Below are 20,095 nucleotides of genomic sequence, written 5' to 3'. Positions count from 1 at the left end.
TTTATATTTTTTTAAATATATTTTTAACGAGTTTTCCCACTCCTCAGGCACACCTCAGCTCATGCTGACGGCAGGCCCCAGTGTGGCCGTCCCCCCACAACAAGCTTACGGCTACGGGTACACAGCAGCGCCTGGCTACCCCCAGGCTCCTCAGGCCCAGCCGGGTTTCGGTTACGGCATGTAAGGACCTCCCTGTTTCCCGCTCGCCCCTCTTCCTGCTGCCGCTTGGTTCGGTCCAGCATCCCTATGGAAATCTCTCCCTCAGTCCTCCACCAGTCCGACTCGATTATTTTGTGCTCACTACGGGGGATTTGAGCAAATGTTATTCTTTTACTTTACCTTTTTTAAAATGATTGTTTTTGTTTATCATGTTTTCTTTATATCATCATGAAGGACTTTATTTCTATATTGTCAAAGATCTCATCGAGAATTATTTTTTTTCACATTCCAAATATCTACTAGATTTAATTTCCTTTCAATTTTATCTGTCAGTTTAAAGGGGAATGGTGTATACAATGAGGAGACTTGTGGGAGGAAGCATGTCAGTTTAATTAAAATAAGACAGAAAATCTGATTTGCACTCCGTGGTCAGAGAAAAACAACTAATGTATCATTTGATGTGTGTGTGAGCAGCTTGTTCGGTCTGTCTGCATTTAACTATTGTATATTCCAGGAAAGAAAATAAAATCGAGGAAAATGTGCGACTACAGCCTCCACAAACAAACACTACTCAACACCAGTAATTCAGTGCGGGTGTGTAGCGCTCGATATATATATAAAAAAAGGTTATTTTAAATGAGTAAAGAAATGTTCGTACAGCAAACCTTTTCCCTGACCTATGCAGGTTCTCCAGTACCTTTTTGTTTTCCATAATGAAAAACAAACTTTTGTTGTGCAGTAACCCGTGCTCATTGTGTGGGACCATCCATTTGAGGAGGGATAATGATTAAAATATATATAAATATATATGCCTCTCTCCACACCTGTGTGTATTTTACTAACCTTACCTCTCTGTGCTGCAGCGTGTGTGTGTGTGTGTGTGTGTGTGTGTATGCTATTGTTGTGATGTTTAGGTCACTGTATGGCACCGAAGTGAGACTAGAAAGCCAGTTTATCCTGCCAGTTATTCCGAAACTCAGTTTACCCTTTATTTGTAAAGAAGAGAAATCACAAATGGTAATTTGGTTTAAGAAAGATTTAAACTCTGTGACCTGTACTCAGTTTTCACTGAGTTGAGATTAATCATACATATACACGTATATTGTAGTGATCTGATTGTGCACAAAGAGAATGAGATTCCCCCCCCCACAGACTACCATATAAATAAAGGCTTCTTGTTTGTCAAGAAAAATCTGGTCTAACCACAGTTTCATGTGCCATGTATTCTTTTTGTAATTCCTCCCTCTTCATACTCACTGGATAGATTCGTTCAGATGTGCATAACGTAAATGAAGCTTTAAAGTGAGAATTTGTGGCTCAATCACACATGTAAATAAAAATGTTAATACTCAAGTCTGATTTAATAAGCAGCCAGTTTGACATAAATCCAGTTAAATGCTCACAGGTCATATTAGCATTGTTATGCAATTAAAAAATGAACATCAGGAACTTTTTCAAAGTTTAACCAACAAAAGTCCTTTATTCCACTGGGTATGAGGGGGGTGATTCTAATATGATAAAAAATGAGATTCCCAAATAACTAATTTTCTGTACATGAACTTATGATAAAACAAATGTACTCATATGTTGGTGGAATGAGTGAACTGTTTACTTAAAATAAATGGTTAAATCTATAAATCAGTGTCATTTTAACCCTTTTAATTCAAGTTTTCCACTCATTCTGATCGTATAAAAACTATAATGTCTAAAGAATTCTGCCCCAGTTTTGTCCCATCTTATATTAATAGTGTTATTCAGTAGAGTTTTAAGTGTCCTGTCACTTTGTCAATAAGATCAGCTGGTCCAGGTCCCACGCCAAGAACCGTCCGAGACCCTGGTGCAATTTGGGTTCTTCCAGCGTCTTGGATTAAGCTGACCGGAAGTCCGACCTCTTTGGCGTGGGTCAGCAGCTCGAGCAGACAGTCCTCGTCTGGAGCCTTGACCACCACTTTGGGCTGGCCGCAGTATTCCCACTGTTTCAGGAGCTCTGGGTTTCTGCGCTGGACTTGCTTATAGGCAGACACCGCAGCGTGAGAGCACTGCGCCGCCACTTTACCTTTGCCCATCTTCAGATCACTTCGGACCACCAGGATCATTTTGAACTCTCCGCTCTCGCCCATCACACTGGCCTCGCTGCCAGCACCGGCGTTGTTTCCTAAAGCCGCCATCATGCTACGGGGCGATCTGCCAAGACGTCCACTGAGATGCCATCCGAGGCAGAGCCCACACCCCACACCTGCCAGTATACCCAGAGTGAAGGGCCCGTACAGAGAATCCATAATACCTGATGAAATACAAAGTGAATGGCAGTGTTGGGTAAATTACTCTTTAAAAAAAAAAAAAATTCAGTGTAATTAGATTACTGTACCAATTACTCTCTCCTAAAAGTACTGCATTACTTATTAATTATGTCTATATTCCATATCAACCTTGACCAGTTGAACAATACAAGGATAGACATGGAACTGCTCTTTAATTCTTATATATAAATAATATAAAATTGCATTAATCATTCTTGAACTGACCAAAGTATTTAAAAGGGAGAAGGTTACATTAAAAACACATTTTAACGTTTTGATGTTGAATCCACTGTTGTTTTATATAGAACTGTTCTATAGTCTATACAGTATTTAATGCAATTACATACGAAGTAACTGTAATCCAGTAACTGTAATTTCAGTAACTGAAAAGTCATTAAATTACAGTAATTAATTACACCCAACTCTGGTGATTAGTGATATAACATCAATGCAGTTCTCTACCCTTACACAACATTACCATAGTACAAAGGTTAATGTTACTACTATAAAACCTTTATCTACCAAAGGCATATAGAATGACATTAAATTGCAGAAAGATTTTGAAAACACTGCATGGAGGAAAACATTAATTTATTATGTCCTTATATTAGTAACTATAACTGTTACAAGAGGTTTTTTTTTTTTAGATGTTTACCATTGTAAGGGAATGTTATAACACGAAAAGAATCAAAAAATCATGTCTCGATAAGAATAATAAGAAGCTAGTTTGACATAAATCCTCTGATTAAATTAAATTTTCACAGAATTTATCATATTAGCATTGAGGTGCAATTGAAAAAGTAAAGAGAGCCTATAAAACGAAACTATATGACAGAAAGATTCTGAAAATATAGTATGGAGGAAATCAAATATTCATTTTTTTGTTACTATGGTATTTTAGAAGGAACTATGGTAACCGTGGTAATTTTGGCAAGGATATAACACGCACTGAGTCAAATGAGCATTCATATTTGTGTTACTAATATTCTATAAAACGAATCACTTTGTGCACACATGAATGTCTGTTATGCCATTCGTCCATGGCAACTCATGCTGGCAATCTGGCCGGCTGGAGCAATCTAGCTAAAACATGTTCATTTAAACGACCCTCTAAATAACACTAACCGTTGCTGATGAGACTATTCAGAATAAACGAGTTTAAGACCATTTGAAATCGGACTCACCAGCAATCAAAATGATTCAGCAACCTGAAGTTTCCTGCAAACTCCACGAGCCGCTTCTTTCAAGCCGACGCCGGTTGATGACGTCACGAGTTTAAAGAAACCGCGGAAAACCAATAAATATTCCGCAAAAATTGCGTCAGGGTTTTATAATGTGTATTTTATCTGTATTAATGAACATTGTAAAACGGGCACCTTCATTTCACACCGATTTTTTAGGCTCTTTTGATTTTTTTTTCTGGATTGTAGTGAGGAAGTAGTCCATTATTTCACTAGGTTAAATGTGTTTTTGTCTTGTTTGCCTCTTTATGCTTATGACACTTGACATTGTAAGTGTGATTATGATAAAAAATCTAGTAACCTACCTACCGAGACAGATTTTTCTGAGAATTATGGGTTACTTAAGGCACAGCTATATAGTTTATTTAAAGGCAAGTTCGTGCAGTAACAGCTGCCTATCTACTCCCACAATTAGGGCCCAATCTCTTATCCGGGTACTTTTAATTCTTTACTCTTTTAAACCCCCAGAGGCCCAGCCTAATTTAAGACAGTGTAAATAGGCTTTGAAACCAGAGACTGTTTTTTGGCCTGGTCTCTCATGGTTTTCACCCTTAGTGTACCCTTGGGAGAGCAGGTGTGCTCAGGATTGTGTAAGACTCACACTACTGACAAAATGTTCTTGATTATGACATTCAAGATTGTCTTACCTGCTGGCTCTTTTGTTGTTGTTGTTGTTGTTTATCCAGGTTGCTGTTCATCTACTGATTTGACACCAACAGTGAAGGTTATCCATCCTCAGTTGAAGGCATTATGTGAAATCGGTAATTGTAAAGAATCCAAAAGTGAATACAATTACAAATGCACATTACATTATGTTAGGCATGCATTTCAGCTGAAAATTTGCAGGATGGGTCTGTTTTTTTCTGATGTCTTTGTGTTGCTGCACAGTGAAATTTGAGAATCGAGAACAAGTACTGAATGTTTTTTGACAAACAAAAGAAAGAGATGTGAAAAGATCTGGTCCAAGATAAAACCTGCATCAAACGTTTTCACAGCAACGTGCAGTACCTTCTGCAGAGATAACACTGCTAAAAAAACTTTTTGTTTGCATGTTGTCTGAACCCTGCAGTACTTGGGGTTATTTTCGGTGCGTTTGTGGTGGGCCTCAGGGTTTTTTGTGTGGTTGGTAACTGGAATGAGAGTCTTTATATAGACTGTCATGCCACTGGCCTATTTAGTGCATGTGAGATCACACTAGAGTATCGTTAAGCGCACAAATACTCATCCTTCCTGTGAGTTTGTCACTTGCAATCTTTTACTCTTAAAGTCACCATGAAATCAAAATTGACTATTCTTATTTTTTAATGGAATATTACAGTATTTATTATGTATGATTTATTCATGCATGAGTGCTTTTTTAAAAAAAATAATGCCTTCATAATCTTAATTCAAAATAACTTCACCTCCCTCTTGCAATGACATCTCTTCTGTTCTCTGATGACGTGTTTACTGGTGCAAGGGCGGGACAACCTGTCACTCACATGAGATCACAGCAAACCACAACCATCTGATGATTTAATCAATTCCCGAAGGGAAAAATCCCACCCTACATGGCTTTAAAGGGATAGTTCACTCAAAAATTAAACTTCTGTCATTTACTCACCCCTTATGTCATTTCAAATGACCTTTTTTCTGTAGAAAGTTTAGCACATTCTCTGGGATGGTCACCATCTAGTTTCAGTGTATGGAAAAGTACAGTGTGACCATGTTAAATATCTCCTTTTGTGTTCCACTGAAGAAAGTAAGTCATACAGATTTTGAATGACATGACAGTGAGTAAATGATGGCAGACTATTCATTTTTAGGTGAACTATTATTTTAATGATAATGATGGGATGTTTAGTTTCCAAATTTAAAAAATTCTGAAAAAGAACAGGCAGATTTGTTGGTTTTAGCTTTACATAATGTGGTTTGCACTCTTGCCTTGTCATCCATGATGATTCTGGCAGTGCAGATGGTTGTGTCACTGGGTCATGCACAGGTCTGATTGGGTTACAGTAATTTGCAAAACACTGCAAAGAACTGCAGCCGCCATAATGATCAGAGAAAGAGAAGAGAGAGAACAGACAAGAATGTGAATGCAGACACTTCCCCTTTCCGTCTTACTCTGTGTGGGCCTAAAAGACATTTTAAACATTGTGATTTTCTGTCCCTCAGGTGCCTGAATCTCTATAATGAGATGGCTGAAAATGGGACAGAGTTAAAGTTTCCTTGAAGAACAGTGGGACTGTGGGACCAGCAAAATCAGAGCTCTGGAAATACAGGTCAGCCTTGCAGGCTTCCTTCTAATGTACTCATTGACCTTACTATAACAGAAATCTGCACATTAATGTTGTACTTTTTCAAAGGCAATTGAAAATTCAGATGTAATTCCATTATATTGTTGCATCCTGCAAATTCACAGGCAGTATTTGATTATGAGCGCTACATATATATATATATATATATATATATATATGTGAGATCTTATATGTAAAGATAATTTTTCATCAAGATATGTTGTAAATTTCCTACCGTAAATATATGAAAAAATAATTTTTGTGAGTGGATATTCATTGCTAAGGACTAATATTTTGATTTTTTTGCACCCTCAGATTCCAGATTTTCAAATCTTGGTCAAATATTGTCCTATCCTAACAAACCATACATCAATGGAAAGCTTATTTATTCAGCTTTGGTTGTACTATCCCTTTATGTATAAATATCAATTTAAAAAAATTGACCATGATGAATGGATTTGTGGACCAGGGTTACATCACATGTCTGTGATGGCAAAGCTGAATTTTCAGCAGCCATTAGTCCAGTCTTCAGTGTCACATGATCTTTCAGAAATCATTCACATATGCTGATTTAGTGCTCAAGAAACATCTTATTATTATCAATGTTGGAAACAGTTGTGCTGCTTGTTATTTTTGTGGAAACTGTGATCATTTTTTTTCAGGATTCTTTGATGAATAGTTCAAAAGAACAGCTTTTATTTAAAAATGGAAATTGTTGTTGTTGTTGTTGTTGGGATATATATGCATATAAATGTACATGATAAGCAGTAGAAGCAAATGGTTAAGAAGTTCTGTGGATGTGGCCAGTCCTCCCGCTGCAGTACTTCCTGCTACAGACACTCATCATGTTGAAGAAGTTGATCAAAAGGTCAAATTCCAAAAATTAAATCTAAATGCTTGATTCTTTATGCCTCAGAAAGATTTAAGAATCACCATTAACAGTGTCATTTACATCCTAAAGTCTCATCTTAATCCAATAAAAACACTTGCAGCGGTTCTCGCAAATTAAGAATGACATTCTAACTGTAAGTCGGAGGGAGTCTTTGCCAAGATGGTCTGGGTTTATTAAAACCCCCTGAGATTATTTTAATAGATTTTGTTTCAGTTCTGCAGAAGAGGCTTGAAAAAGCTTAGGTGAGTAAGGCTGTTCTTGCGAAACAGCCTCGGGTATGTAATACCAGTAGTTAAACACTTAGAACTAGGGGCCTCTGAGCGGTTTCCTCCCACACAGCTGAATGTGATAGAGTGTGTGCTCTACGTGCTCTTCAAGAGCACATACTGTTCAAGTAGGCCACTTTAATGTTTACATAGTGTGATGCACATGACAAATTTGAAAATATTGCATTGTATTTAGTTTTTGTATTAGATAATACAAAAACTCGTTTCTTTCAGCCTACCATCTTCATACTGACTGACTACTTTTCGTTCAGGGGCTGATAATGTGCAGCTTTAATTGTGCTTTAACTGGCAAGTTTACATGGAAAAACACATCTTTCATGCAAGAAACTCAAGTTGCCTCTCAGCATGTGTGGGAGCGTTTAATCAGGCGAAATGCTCTGACTCGTAAGACTGACGTGGAAATGATTCTAATATGACTAAGTCTGACATTCCCGGACCAGGCGTCTGACTTTGGCTTTTCCAATACGGCAGCTCACAATTGACGCAAATGACTGCAGCAAAATAGGCCAACGGATGCTCCACTCCCCTGAGCATGTTCCCATTTGTTCACAGCTCATTTTTAATATGAAAAGTAAAGGGATAATCGTTCTACAGTGAAATTGTGTCATTGTTGCTTTAAGAAGCTTTTTCTACCTGATAAGACTTTTTAAAATGACTTTTGTTGGTAACCTAATGGAGTTAATGATGCACATTTTTAGGTGTCCAGACAATATATTTTGACAATGTAGACTGCTAATTGTTGTATTTTAAATGTTTTAATTTTTTCTTTGATGACAAGGCAAGAGTGCAAACCACATTATGTAAAGCTAAAACCAACAAATCTGCCTGTTCTTTTTCAGAACTTTTTCTTGTTAGAGACAGTAGAGAGTTGAAATGGAATTATTGAGAAGAGATAGAGGGTTGGACTCAAACCACTGTTTTCCATTTGATCACCTTGGCTTAATGTGTTGTTGCTTACTGCTAGGTCACAGCTCCGACCTGGATTGTCTTTTAAAGACTTTAGATGTCGGTCTAGTTTACTTTGCTGCATTGTGCTATCGCACATTTCCAAATCGTCTGTTTATTTGTGTACATTTTTGTATGGCCAAATGTGTACCATGGATTTGGCCTTGTTTCCTCCTCTTTACTGCTGTCTCTCTTCAGGCAGCACATCAGAAGGTGAAGCTGAGCCTACTGTTATGTAACAATTATGAAATCTTTCTACCTATTTTTAGACTTCAATAGTGTCAAGTCTTTTAGAAATGATGATGAGCTGGTGTTGATCTTGGATCGCACTGATTTGATTGCATTAAAACTCTAATTTATGATGCTGTTATTTTAAAGATTTATTTATTTATTTATTTATTTTTGTTTTTGAGTGTGTGGTTGCGTAATGCCCTCTCTAGCTCAGCACAAAAACATGCCTTGACATCTCCATCTCTTCCACATAACAAACTCTAATTATTGCTAAACCTGACACCAGTGATTTATGAAGGATGACTTTGCAGATTTTATATCAGACTTGTATAAACAATTTCTACCTGTATCTTGCAAAACCTTGCATATAAAAACCCCCTATTTATTCAAATCCTTAAAGGGATAGTTCACCCAAAATGTAAAATTCTGGCATCGTTTACTCACCCTGATGTTGTTCCAAACCTGTATGAATTTCTTTCTTCCGTTGAACACAAAAGATGATATTCTGAAGACTGTTTTGTCCATATAATGAAAGTCAGTGGGGTCCAAAAATAACACACAGACTCCACTACCTTTCATATACAGACAAAACAAAACACTGAAACATTGTTTTTGTGTTCCACAGAAGAAAGTCATACAGGTTTGAAAGAGAGTAAATGATTACAATTTACATTTTTGGTTGTACTATCCCTTTAAATACAAATTCAGCAGTGCCAGTGGTCAAACAAACACCTTAGCCCAACTGTGACCTTAAATTTAAACCAAATCCTCACCAAAAACCTACTGTGCATGCTGTGTTTAATCTCTTACATTTATAATAGCCATAAAAGCAAACCAGCATGCCGTGTAATGGCTTTGAAAGATCTACAAAGGTCTACACTTACAACTTCATGTCGTATGAAGTGGGGAATGAGACCATTTACTGTTTTACTTTCCTGGAATTCCAGTGATGCAGATTTCTAGCCCTTTTCCAGAAACTCTTCAATGCTTCCATGATAATATAAACCCCCAAGTTTCGCTAGGACTGCAAAACAACCTGCCCCCTTCACCAGCAGGAGATGGAGAAACCCAGAGGAACATTTTACAGCTCAGATCTTGCTCTTTCATAGCCAATTAATGAATTTGTCTCAGATGTTTCTCCTTAAATTCTTTAGGAGCAATAAAAATAGACACAAATGATACAAAACTGTTAATGTGCAGCAAGAGACTACAGCTATAAAATGAACTTGAATTACGTAGTTTAGATCATTTGATCTTGGAAGAATATATTTTGCTGTCGTGGCAAATCTGAACCCAATTTGAGACATTATTCTCTTCTAAAAACTCCAGAAACAAATATAAGAAGCAAAATGAAAATCATTTAATCATGTCATTCCAAAACTGTATGATTTTTTTTCTGTGGAACATAAGAAGATATTTTGAGAAATATGGGTCATTCTTGGTCTACTATGGAAGTCAATGGGCTCCGATGTTGTTTGGTTCCCAGTGCTCTTCAAAATGCATACAGGGGTATGAGGTGAAGTAAATGATGACAGAACTTAAATTTTTTGGTTAAACTATCCCTATACGCAATTTGCAATGTATTTTTTCTTTAAAAGAAATCTCATTTTTGTTTTTATGTGGGAAGTGATGAAGAAAAATCTGAGGGAAAGAGCAACCACATAAGTGAAACAGAAATAGATGAAATGGAAAGAATAGGGAATCTGTGAGCGAGAGAATGAGACAGTGAGCGAGTTGGTGAATGAGAGCGAGGCAGAGAGAGATAGGCAGAAGGAACTTGCTGCCCCTGGTTGGTGTTGTGTAAGACTTGGCTGGCTGTAGCAGAATAACACTCTTATTCTCTCAGTGCTTTGAACTCTGGTACCCTACAGCTCCGACCACCCCTCTCTGCAACAGCAAGAACTCACACTGAGGTGCCCCTCTCTCTCTCTCTCTACCTCTCTCTCTCACTCTCTACCTCTCTCTCTCACTCTCTCTATCTATTTCCCTCTCCCCTTTCCTGCTGTGTCGCACTTCTCTTTCTCTTCCCATAAGTCGTATACCTCTCTGCTCCCTTCTCATTTGTCTTTCACTTTCTCCCACATGTAGTTTCCTGCTTCAGATGTGTTGGTGTACCTTGCGCATATGAAGAAAGTTTATAAGGTTTTCTGTCCTGTGGACTGGCGTGCACAGCTTCTTCATCTGGTAAGAACCACCTGCATCATGTCTGTGCCATGCAAATGTGTTTTATTATAGTTTTTTATGGGGATGGTTTCATGCTGCATGCATGTATTTCAGGTTGCATCTACCTAAAGGCTAGTGTAATAGTGTTTTTTCTGGTGAGAGTGGTTGTGTAACCCACACATTGCTTCCTTGTTGCATATGCGCCTGTAAACAATGTATGTTGTTGAGGCTGAAAGTGAATCCACGTGCGTGTGATGGTTTCACAGCAGTGTTTGGGGTCTGCAAGTGTGTGTCTGTGTTGATTCGAATCGATAACGGGTGATGTTTGGTTCCGTGCTGTCTGTATGTATGTATGTGTGTGTGTGTCAGAACGGCACATCGTGTTTGGGATCGGTTGTCATTTCACGAGGCTTTTGGAATGAACGAACCCGTTGACCCGCGGTTTCGCTGAGGACACGCCCCTCTCTTACGCACGCACGTACGTCTCTGTCTTGTTGTTGCTCTCTCTCTGCACCTTGTGTTTTTCTCCTCGTCTTGCTCCATCGCCGCATTTTATCCTCTATCGCAAAAATGTTTACGTTAAGCTTCTGTTTTGACATACAGGTGTTGGCACGGCCACAGACAGATGCTTCAAACATCTGGTAGGTTTTAGGGAGGGCTGACTAACTGAATATCCCTCTGCGTCACACGCGCGCTACGCAGTTGCTATGTTTCAGTTGGCACCGTCTCTAGATTCAAGTGCTGAAAGAATGTACTAGAAACTTCCTCTGGAAAGAGAACTTTCCTGCCCTAAATGTAATCCGAGAAGGTTTAGTGACTTGTTTTTTACGGTTTGGCATGTTGTTAGGTTTTTCTTGTTATCTTGCTAGAACTGCAGCGACATCGTGTGGTTGGTTATGTAACAGACGAACCCAGTGACCCCTCGGATTCATTGAGGTTTACTAGGAACTGATAAATTAAGCTAGTCATGCATAGTCTTTAATTAACACTAAGCTATATATATATATATATATATATATATATATATATATATATATATATATATATATATATATATATATATAATTACACACACATATTTAAAAATAAAAACATGAATCTATATTAGGGATATTAAGTATATCAACACTATTGTCGGACATTTAGGGTATTTGTTTGTTTGTTGTTGTGGTCCGATATTTGATATTTATTGGCTGATATTGTTTCTGCGTATTTTAAGATAAGTATTTCTATAATCTAGCACTGATTTAGAAAGATAATGGTGGATTATGTCAAATATTTAATGAATGGGTCGTCACTCCATCTCAAGGACTATCTAACCAGCGTCCCAGATGCATTTATTGTTATAAGCACTTTTTTTTTTTTTTTTTTCCTAATTCAGAAAATATCTTTTTTTTTTCAATAGGAGATTTTGAAAGGAATATTTGTTCGTGTTTTATATTGTTTATTATACTGTTAAGATTTCTAAATTCATTTAGCATAAAAACAGTTTATTGTTTTAGTTGCTGGTTATGTATTTATTACATATTAAAGCTGAAAATAAACAGATTTAGATTTTAAGATTTAGAAAATATTAAAACAGACATATAGAACTTCATTCTGTTTTGTTTTCCTTCAACTCTACATAATGTCCAGAAGATGGCGCCATAGACCAGTGTGAGTTGTTGGCCCTGTTGTTACTAAAGAGTCCAGATGTTATCTGAGACAGACACGATTTTGCTCCACATTGTTTAAGAAATGAATCGACCTTGTTACCTGTTGTGTCCTGAAACTACTAAAGGAGACTTGTTTAGATTTTCAACATGGATTTCTCTTATATAGAGAAATAATTCTAGCTTTTAACCTGTGAAGGTGTTGTCTGACCTGCATTCAGCAGTCATGTGTTCCTGTTGGTCTTTTGTGACGCAGAGCAAATGTACTTTGTTGGATAACGTAATGGCACGTCTCCAGTCATATGATACGCACTGTGTGATATGTCATTTCTCGCTATATATTTCTGTGAACAGAAATGAATACTAGTAGTTCATTATTGAGCTTAAACACATACATTGCTGGAAGTAAAAGTTTTAGTACAGGTTCTGAGATATCTGGGTGAATCTTATGAAACCTGTCAGAAATATCTGGGTCATCCAGATTACACTTTGCATAAAGAAAAAAAAAATTGAATCAGTTATTTTTATTACAGTTAAACGCCTTTGATGCTTATATTGCAAATTCATTATCATATTAATTTACATTTTAATTTGACAGTGCATTTTGAATATTTTCATTTTTTTCCACAAATGTTTGAGATCTGCTGTAATTTACAAAAGAAAAATTATAATGGTATTATTTGAATTGTTAAGTACAGTTGTAAACAAGTATACATCATGGTGGCATCGCCTGATATTATTACTTTTTTTTTTTTTTTTTTTTTTTAAGTTTTGGACAGGTTTCATTTCTGTTTTTCACAGTATTAAGTATGGAGGAAAATAATAATCTCACAAAAAACTACAATGATTTTACTTTCTTTATGAAAACTACAGTGTCTTATTTAGTCTCTTTTTTTTAAGGTGAAATATAACCTGAACATTTTCCTCATTCATCATCATTTAGTGCTGTTTACTTTCACTACCAATTTGGATGTTTTCTGAGCATCAATGACTGTTTTATCCACCGAGTTTTGATTAAGTGATTAAGGGCACACATTTAGGTCTCGCTGTTGTCCAGCAGAGGGTGAAGGGTATAATTATTTAAAGAGGACCTGATGTCAATTCAATCCCACTCTTGTGAAGTCACTCTTTCCTAATCGAGCTGTCAGTCCATCAGAAATATGGAAAGGATACATAAAACTGTGATGAAAATGTTCAATATAAATTTATGGAGTTGTAAGTTTTTACTGGCCTCTAATGAATGACAGGTGACCCATATCGCCAGCTCATTCAAAGCTGCAAAAGACCGTTACTCACTGAACGAGCGCTGTGATAAAGGTCTTTATGAAGTTCTCGTGATTTGTTTCTAATGGCTGTTTTGTCTAGTATCTCAGAGACTCGTGTGAGTCACAGTTCGACCCCAACATCTCCCTTTGTGTTTCTCAGTGGGAGGCAGGACCACGTGTACTCTACCCCCTCGCAGGAAAGTCACTTGTTATAACTTCAACCAGCGGGCACTTTTATGGACCTTAGAACTGGACTGTGATGTCCACGGTGTGTGTTTTATATATGTATAATATATAATATATATATATATATATATATATATATATATATATATATATATATATATATATATATATAAAGTATAGGTTATACTATAATATAATATTTATAATTACCGTATACCGTAGTGTTTACATGACACTCTAGTACTTTATGAAATACCATGTCCAAAAACCATGGTATTATCATAGCACCATGTTCAAAAAACACAGTAGTAGTGATTTTCGTGAATATATTGCTGTCAGTAATTGCTGTTGTCATTGCATTTTTATGGTCAGTTTGGAAATTACCAACAAATCAACAACTTTGAGCATAAAAACATGAAGGCATTGTATTTCAGCATTTACACATGAATGAAAGCCGTCATTTAGGCAATCCCTCATAAAAGAGAGAGCGATGGACTGTGTGTGTGTGTGTGTGTGTGTGTGTGTCAGTTTTCCTCCAGCTATTTACATAGTGTGTTCCTACAATGTCATTTTGCCGTAATCAGCTTTGAAACACATTTGTGAAGGATGTGAAGGAAAGGGCTAATAGTCCATTTGAAATAAGGCACCTGGCATCCACCAATAAAGAAAGTACACCGCAATTCTCTATATAAAGTTTTACACTGATTATAGAACGTGATAAATGTGTTTAAGTGTTCACAAATTAACCCTTAAATAAAATAGCAGTTGGTTACCTGAAGCTGTAACAATATAAATGTCAGGGTTGGGTCAGTGTACAGTGATATTATATTTCATATCATGTTCCAATAGATTTGGTGTGTCGCTGTTTATTCACAAACATTCGATTGCACTTAGCCGAAAAATGAATAACATGTTATGTACTTTTTGCACTTAAAATATTAATTTATACACAAGATACTGTTGTAAAGAGTGAAAAGATTTTTTTTTTCTAGTCTATGTTTATCGTGTTTTGACATGTATAAGAAAAGCTTCAAGAGACTAGTTTCTTCTGTGATTCAGTGTTTTATGTTTGGTGCTTTATTGTTCCACCGTCTCAAACTTAAATCCTTAAAATTGAAATATAATTAAAATATAAATATTAAAATACATTTGGACAAAAATGCACAAGTTGGTTAAAATATTTTACAGAACAATTAGCTATTTGTTTTTAAACAGTTAGTCTAGCTGTTCATTAACTTGCACGAACACACACATTTCTCTTGCTAAATGTGGCTGTGCCATAAAAGAATTTTAATTGGTTTCAAATGACTAGACGCATTTCAGCCAAACTCTAAACATTGCATAAAACATTTAGAATTTTTAAAAGTAAGGGAAAAAAAAAACTATATTTGTTTAATGTCAGATTTTATTTATTTATTTTCATTTTTTGCATTTTGAGGTTATCCCCAAACTTTGCTAACTTCTGGGCATATTTTCAAATAAATTTGTCTAGGCTGGAGACACACACACACACACACACACACACGTGTCTGGTTCACTATCCTTGTAGGGACTCTTCATAGACGTAATGGTTTTTATACTGTACAAACTGTATATTCTATCCCCCTACACTAACTCTACCTATAAAACCTACCCATCAGAAAACTTTCGGCATTTTTACATTTTTTTTTTGTTTTTGTTTATTACATATTTTTTTTTTGTTTATTAATCCATTTCCCCCATGGGGACTGCTGGCTGGTCCCCACAATGTAGGTGATTTCAGATTTTACTATATCCATGTGGGGACCATATACACTTTATATTACACAATGTAATTTAAACCTGTACTCACACACACACACACACTGATGTTTGTTTCACTATATCAGTGAAGACATTGCACAGACTTTCATTGATTTTATATCAGTTTAATGATATTTTCTATCACTTAAGCCAACTCTTACCCCTAAACCTACCCATCACATAAAAGTGCAAAACTAGATTTAAATAAAAACATGTTTTGGCCAATTTATAAGCCTTTTTAACTAGTGAGAATGAGTAAAATGTCCTCACTAGTAGGTTGTCATGATATTTCATGAGTAAGTGATATTTGATATTTGCATATATTAAGTGAGGACATTTGGCCCTCGCAAGTATAGCTAAACCTGTACACATGCACGCGTGCACACACAAGTACAAAATTACACACATTATTTACCATGATCCAGATTGTGAAGCCCACCTCACTGTTTTGAGAAATTCTTTTTGTGTCTGACATGAACTTTACTTAATTATACCAAGTCCACTTGCAGTCCTAAACGTAAACACCGCTTCCCAGGTGCACACAAATACACACTCAGATCCCTCACCCCTCCCTGTCCCCTCAATCGCCTCACAATGGCATTGTAATCAAGCGCGTCATTCATGATTGTGGGCGGGTTTGAGCTCTGAGTCAGATCTGTACCTGCTCAGGGCCGTGAAACCGCATTTGAGACACGAAAGGAAACGGCCAATTTATACGGGTGATGTGACAGGTGTAAATGTGTACAGACGTGCCTATTTATGTGTTAAAGGTGAAGCGTTACTGATGTTTGACACGAGGTCTTAAGATACCAATATCTTTTTCTCTCAAATTTAATTGTTTTTTTTTTTTCTATTTGTGCTAAAACATAGACAAAAGATCCTTTTTCTATCTGAAGAATCTTGTTTATGGCATGAATGAAACAGGCGTTTTCATTGATTCATTTTCTCATTCACCAGAAGGGCGATGACGTGACACTCATCCCACGTCTGACTTACTGCTGATAAAACAAAAGGGACATTTGTAAATAGCCTCTGTGTTTGTGCATGTGCATGTGTGAGTATGTTGAACTGTTCTACAAGATTGTAGGTTTCTAGTAGGCGTTCTTTTTCTGCTGTTGTACGCAAATTAATTAGGTGCTTATTTGCATGTATTGGAGCTTATTTGGTCATAATTGCTTTGCAATGTATTTATTTTTAATCTTGCAAATGTTAATTAATATCTTTTACATTACATAAATATCATATTATATTACCACAGCTAAAATGTTCAATTAAAACATTTCTCTTTTTTGTGTTTTCCACCTATGAGCTTAGCGTAGCGCTAACATTATAGGAAAAGCTCTTTTGATTATCTAGCACAAGATAATGTATAACATTTTTGATTGATAAAGGGGGATAGGATCTGCAAGCGGTTGTTTTGCGTGACACTAAACATTGCCAACTCTCACTGGAAATGAATGATGTTCTATTGCTGCAAATAGCTTTCCTTTTTTTTTCCTTTTTTTTTTTTTTTTATTAAGTAAGGGTTTAGTAAGAAAAAACCTCTAAATATCATCTGAATCATAGATTATAGGCTGATCTTGTTTACATCCTGTAGCCCTTTAAAAGATTATTCAGTAACACTTTATATTAAGGTTTCATTTGTGAACATTAGTTAACTAAATGAGTTAACATGAACTAACAATGAACAATTTCTACAGCCTTTTTTAATCTTGTTAATTTCAACACAAAGTTGTATCTGTTAACATAAGTTATATGCACACGAACAAACAAAAATTATTGTATTTCTGTTAACTAGCTTTAACCAATATTAATAAATGCTTAAAAAATACATATCGCTCATTGTTTATGTTAGATAATGCAGTAATGCTTTACAGTAAGGTTTCATTAGTTAATAACTACTTTAGTTACTAAGAATTAACAATACTTATACAGCATTTATTAATCTTAATGTTAATTTCATCATTTAATACATTATCAAAATCAAAATTTGTATTTTTTAATGTTAGTTAATGCACTGTGAACTAAAATGAACAATGATCGACTGTAACTAACATAGATTAATAAATACTGTAATAAATGTATTGCTCATTGTTAGTTCATGTTCATCAATACATTAAGTTATGTAAACAAATGAGACCTTATTGTAAATTGACTTCACTTTTCAGTTGCAGTTCTTTATCAATTTCTAAAACCAACTGCAGACCATTGTCTCAAAATATTTGTAAGAACATACTCCAGTTGCTAGAGAATCTGTTTCTTTGCCGTTCTGAATAGGAGAGTTGGCAGTTCTGTTCATGATGAGGCCAATAAATTATGAATTACAAAGGCGTTGGTGTTTGTGCTGCTTGATGTCTTTCTGAAGCAGGACACTCCCTTCCCTCCCGACAGATCAAAACAAATTAGGGCATAAATGGCTGTACTTTTAATTGTCTTGAAATCGTGTGATGCATTAAAAAGACCATATGTGAATGTAACCAGTCAATCAATTCACATTGTGTCTGTTTAAATGCCAATAATAGTCATAAGAATTGTTTGAGGCCTGTCTCGTCAATGTCCTCACCTAATTGTCCTTGGGCTGGACAGCATGTGTATGTTCCGGTGGCATTGCAGTGGGTGGAGGAACTAGAATGAGATCATGTGGTTGAAAATCCCACATTGATAAATCATGGGCTAACCTTCACACACACACACACACACACACACACACACACACACACACACACACACACACACACACACACACACACACACACATATATTATTTCAACCCAGGGGACGCTGTCTCATAGTCACCGAAACACACACATACACTGTCTCTCACTCCAGATTGCAATTCGAACATTCTCCGTCATCAGCGATTGATCATGCAGTCCAAAGTGATTTGGATGATGTTTCCTACACACATCAAGTACAAATGAGTTTCACAGAAGCTTTGCGGGTGCCAGATGACCTCACTGGTAATCTAAAGTCCAAGCATCCAAGCTTGATTTAGAGCTTAGGTTATTTTTTTTACCTTACCTTTGCATACTTGAAGTGTATGTGTGTGTTTGTGTATGTGGAGAATTTTAAAGTCAAGTAATCAATACATTTTTCCACTGAAGTAAAACAAAACATGAACACTCGGACTGTTTTAAGTTTTGTCAGTTATTGTATATTGTCTGTTATATTATTATATTATCAACCTAATTCATGCTTTCGATGCTGGATCAATCTACTTTGAAAACAACAGGTTGATTCAGTTATAGTAAACGTAATAAGTAATAAATAAAATAAAATAATAAAAACATATTTTTTTACCATAAATATTACACATTTTTAACAAACTAATAAAGTTAATGTGAGCATATTTGTCAATGGTCTGTCATACATAAATTAAACCGGGTAAGATTTCTGTATGTAAAAAAATTGCATAGTTTATTATTAACTATTTGCATCTCTTTAATTTTGCTTAAATCATAAAATCATATTTGCTTAAATATTTAAATCATATCGAAATGCATTTATTCAAATCATCAAAAAACTGTTAACTGAGAAAACAAAGGTATTGCTTTATTTTAAGGTCACACATTACTACATGTACTTACTATAGTAATAACAGTAAATTATGCAAAATTACAAGTAATTAAACCTAAACCTGACCCTAAATGTAACTCTATAGTAACTATGTAGTTAATTAACATTACTCAGTACTCACTTAAGTAAGAACAATGTAACTATGTCACCTTAAAATAAAGTGTAACCCAATTAAATGTATTCAGTTTATAAGTATGAACATTGTTTAAATATATGGCTAGCTGTGGAACAAGCAATATTCAGTGAAAATGTATGTTACCCGTTTCATTTATGTATGACTGATAAATATGCATCACCATTAAGTTAATTAGTTAGTTTATTTTTAACTATGTTAACTGTGTAATCCAAAAGGATGGAAAATTTGGTTACACTTTATTTTAAGGTGTCGGTATTACTGTGTAATTATACATTTAAGTACTAATTAATAATAATTAACTAGATGTACTTACTGTAGGGTTAGGGTTAGGATGAGGGTTTGGTTTAGGGTTAATTGCATGTAATTATGCATAATTTATATAGTTATTACTACAGTAACTACATGTACCATGTGTAACAATGGCACTGTAAAATAAAGTGTTACCGAAAATGTATATGCAATTCCAATACATAAATCTTTAGTTTAGGCCTATATATTTGTTTGTTGTTTTGGGCTGATTTATAGGACGGCCAAGTATAGACAGGAAAGTGGGTGTGAGATGGGTAGTGGGAATATGACATGGAAGTCAGACTTGATCCTGCAACCTACCATAGCTATGACAGTGATTTTTTTTTTTTTTTTTTTTTCACTTGAATAAAACTGGTATATTAGGTATCATATAATGTTTTTTATTGATGTTTTATCCTATGTTTGTTTTTCTTATTATACATGTGCTGTATACAAATTGCCCATGTGGTCAGGCATTTTCCCCCTCCTGTTTCCTTAGAGATTTAACAAACATTAAAAAAATCTAATGGGCTTAATAGAGAACATATCTCTCAGATTAGCTATAATATATCACTTTCATTTTTCATAGCTACACATCATTTGAGCCCAGCAGTTAGAGAGCAGCCGTTTGGCAGTTCACAGATCATAAGGGAGGGCTGCCAGACCCCACGTCCTTCCCTCCCATGTGGCAGAGTTGGCTGCATCTTTACCCT

The 20,095-nt window shown here is 35.7% G+C and overlaps 3 protein-coding genes and 1 long non-coding RNA gene across 7 annotated transcripts in view; 3 read left to right on the top strand and 1 right to left on the bottom strand.

Annotated features, from left to right (window-relative positions):
* Positions 1-966, top strand: part of cltca (clathrin, heavy chain a (Hc)) — a 37,698-nt gene extending 36,732 nt beyond the window's left edge. Inside the window, exon 31 of the mRNA XM_051909179.1 lies at positions 48-966. Coding sequence (XP_051765139.1) covers positions 48-184 — 137 coding nt within the window. The 3' untranslated portion in view covers positions 185-966. The remainder of the gene's footprint in view (positions 1-47) is intronic.
* Positions 967-1,501: 535 nt separating this feature from the next.
* On the bottom strand, positions 1,502-4,599 carry ptrh2 (peptidyl-tRNA hydrolase 2). Of its 2 annotated transcripts, none has more exons than XM_051909319.1 (2): positions 4,348-4,599; positions 1,502-2,443 (listed from the first exon to the last, which is right to left on the bottom strand). In XM_051909319.1, the coding sequence occupies exon 2, from the start codon at positions 2,436-2,438 to the stop codon at positions 1,914-1,916; it is 525 nt and encodes a 174-aa protein (XP_051765279.1). In that variant the 5' UTR covers positions 2,439-2,443; positions 4,348-4,599; the 3' UTR covers positions 1,502-1,913. The 2 variants fall into 2 exon arrangements, with proteins under 2 accessions (XP_051765279.1, XP_051765278.1); XM_051909318.1 differs by lacking the exon at positions 4,348-4,599 and adding an exon at positions 3,644-3,781.
* Positions 3,942-8,698, top strand: LOC127520765 (uncharacterized). Its single transcript, XR_007932201.1, has 4 exons — positions 3,942-4,274; positions 4,387-4,461; positions 5,858-5,964; positions 6,295-8,698. It is a non-coding gene; the product is annotated as an uncharacterized LOC127520765 (long non-coding RNA).
* Positions 8,699-10,082: 1,384 nt separating this feature from the next.
* The window catches only part of rps6kb1a (ribosomal protein S6 kinase b, polypeptide 1a), an 85,922-nt gene continuing 75,909 nt past the window's right edge, over positions 10,083-20,095 (top strand). For 2 of the 3 annotated variants that reach the window (XM_051909287.1, XM_051909281.1), the window contains exon 1: positions 10,278-10,518. The gene's annotated coding sequence lies outside the window, so the exon portion shown is untranslated. Of the gene's footprint in view, positions 10,248-10,277; positions 10,519-20,095 lie in introns of those variants that run through there. The other variant, XM_051909282.1, reaches the window with a different exon arrangement.

The sequence above is a fragment of the Ctenopharyngodon idella genome, chromosome 10 (genome assembly GCF_019924925.1).
Source record: "Ctenopharyngodon idella isolate HZGC_01 chromosome 10, HZGC01, whole genome shotgun sequence".
Classification (NCBI taxonomy): Eukaryota; Metazoa; Chordata; class Actinopteri; order Cypriniformes; family Xenocyprididae; genus Ctenopharyngodon; species Ctenopharyngodon idella.
Note: the sequence above shows the minus strand (reverse complement) of the source record. Positions and strands in the feature narration are given on the sequence as shown.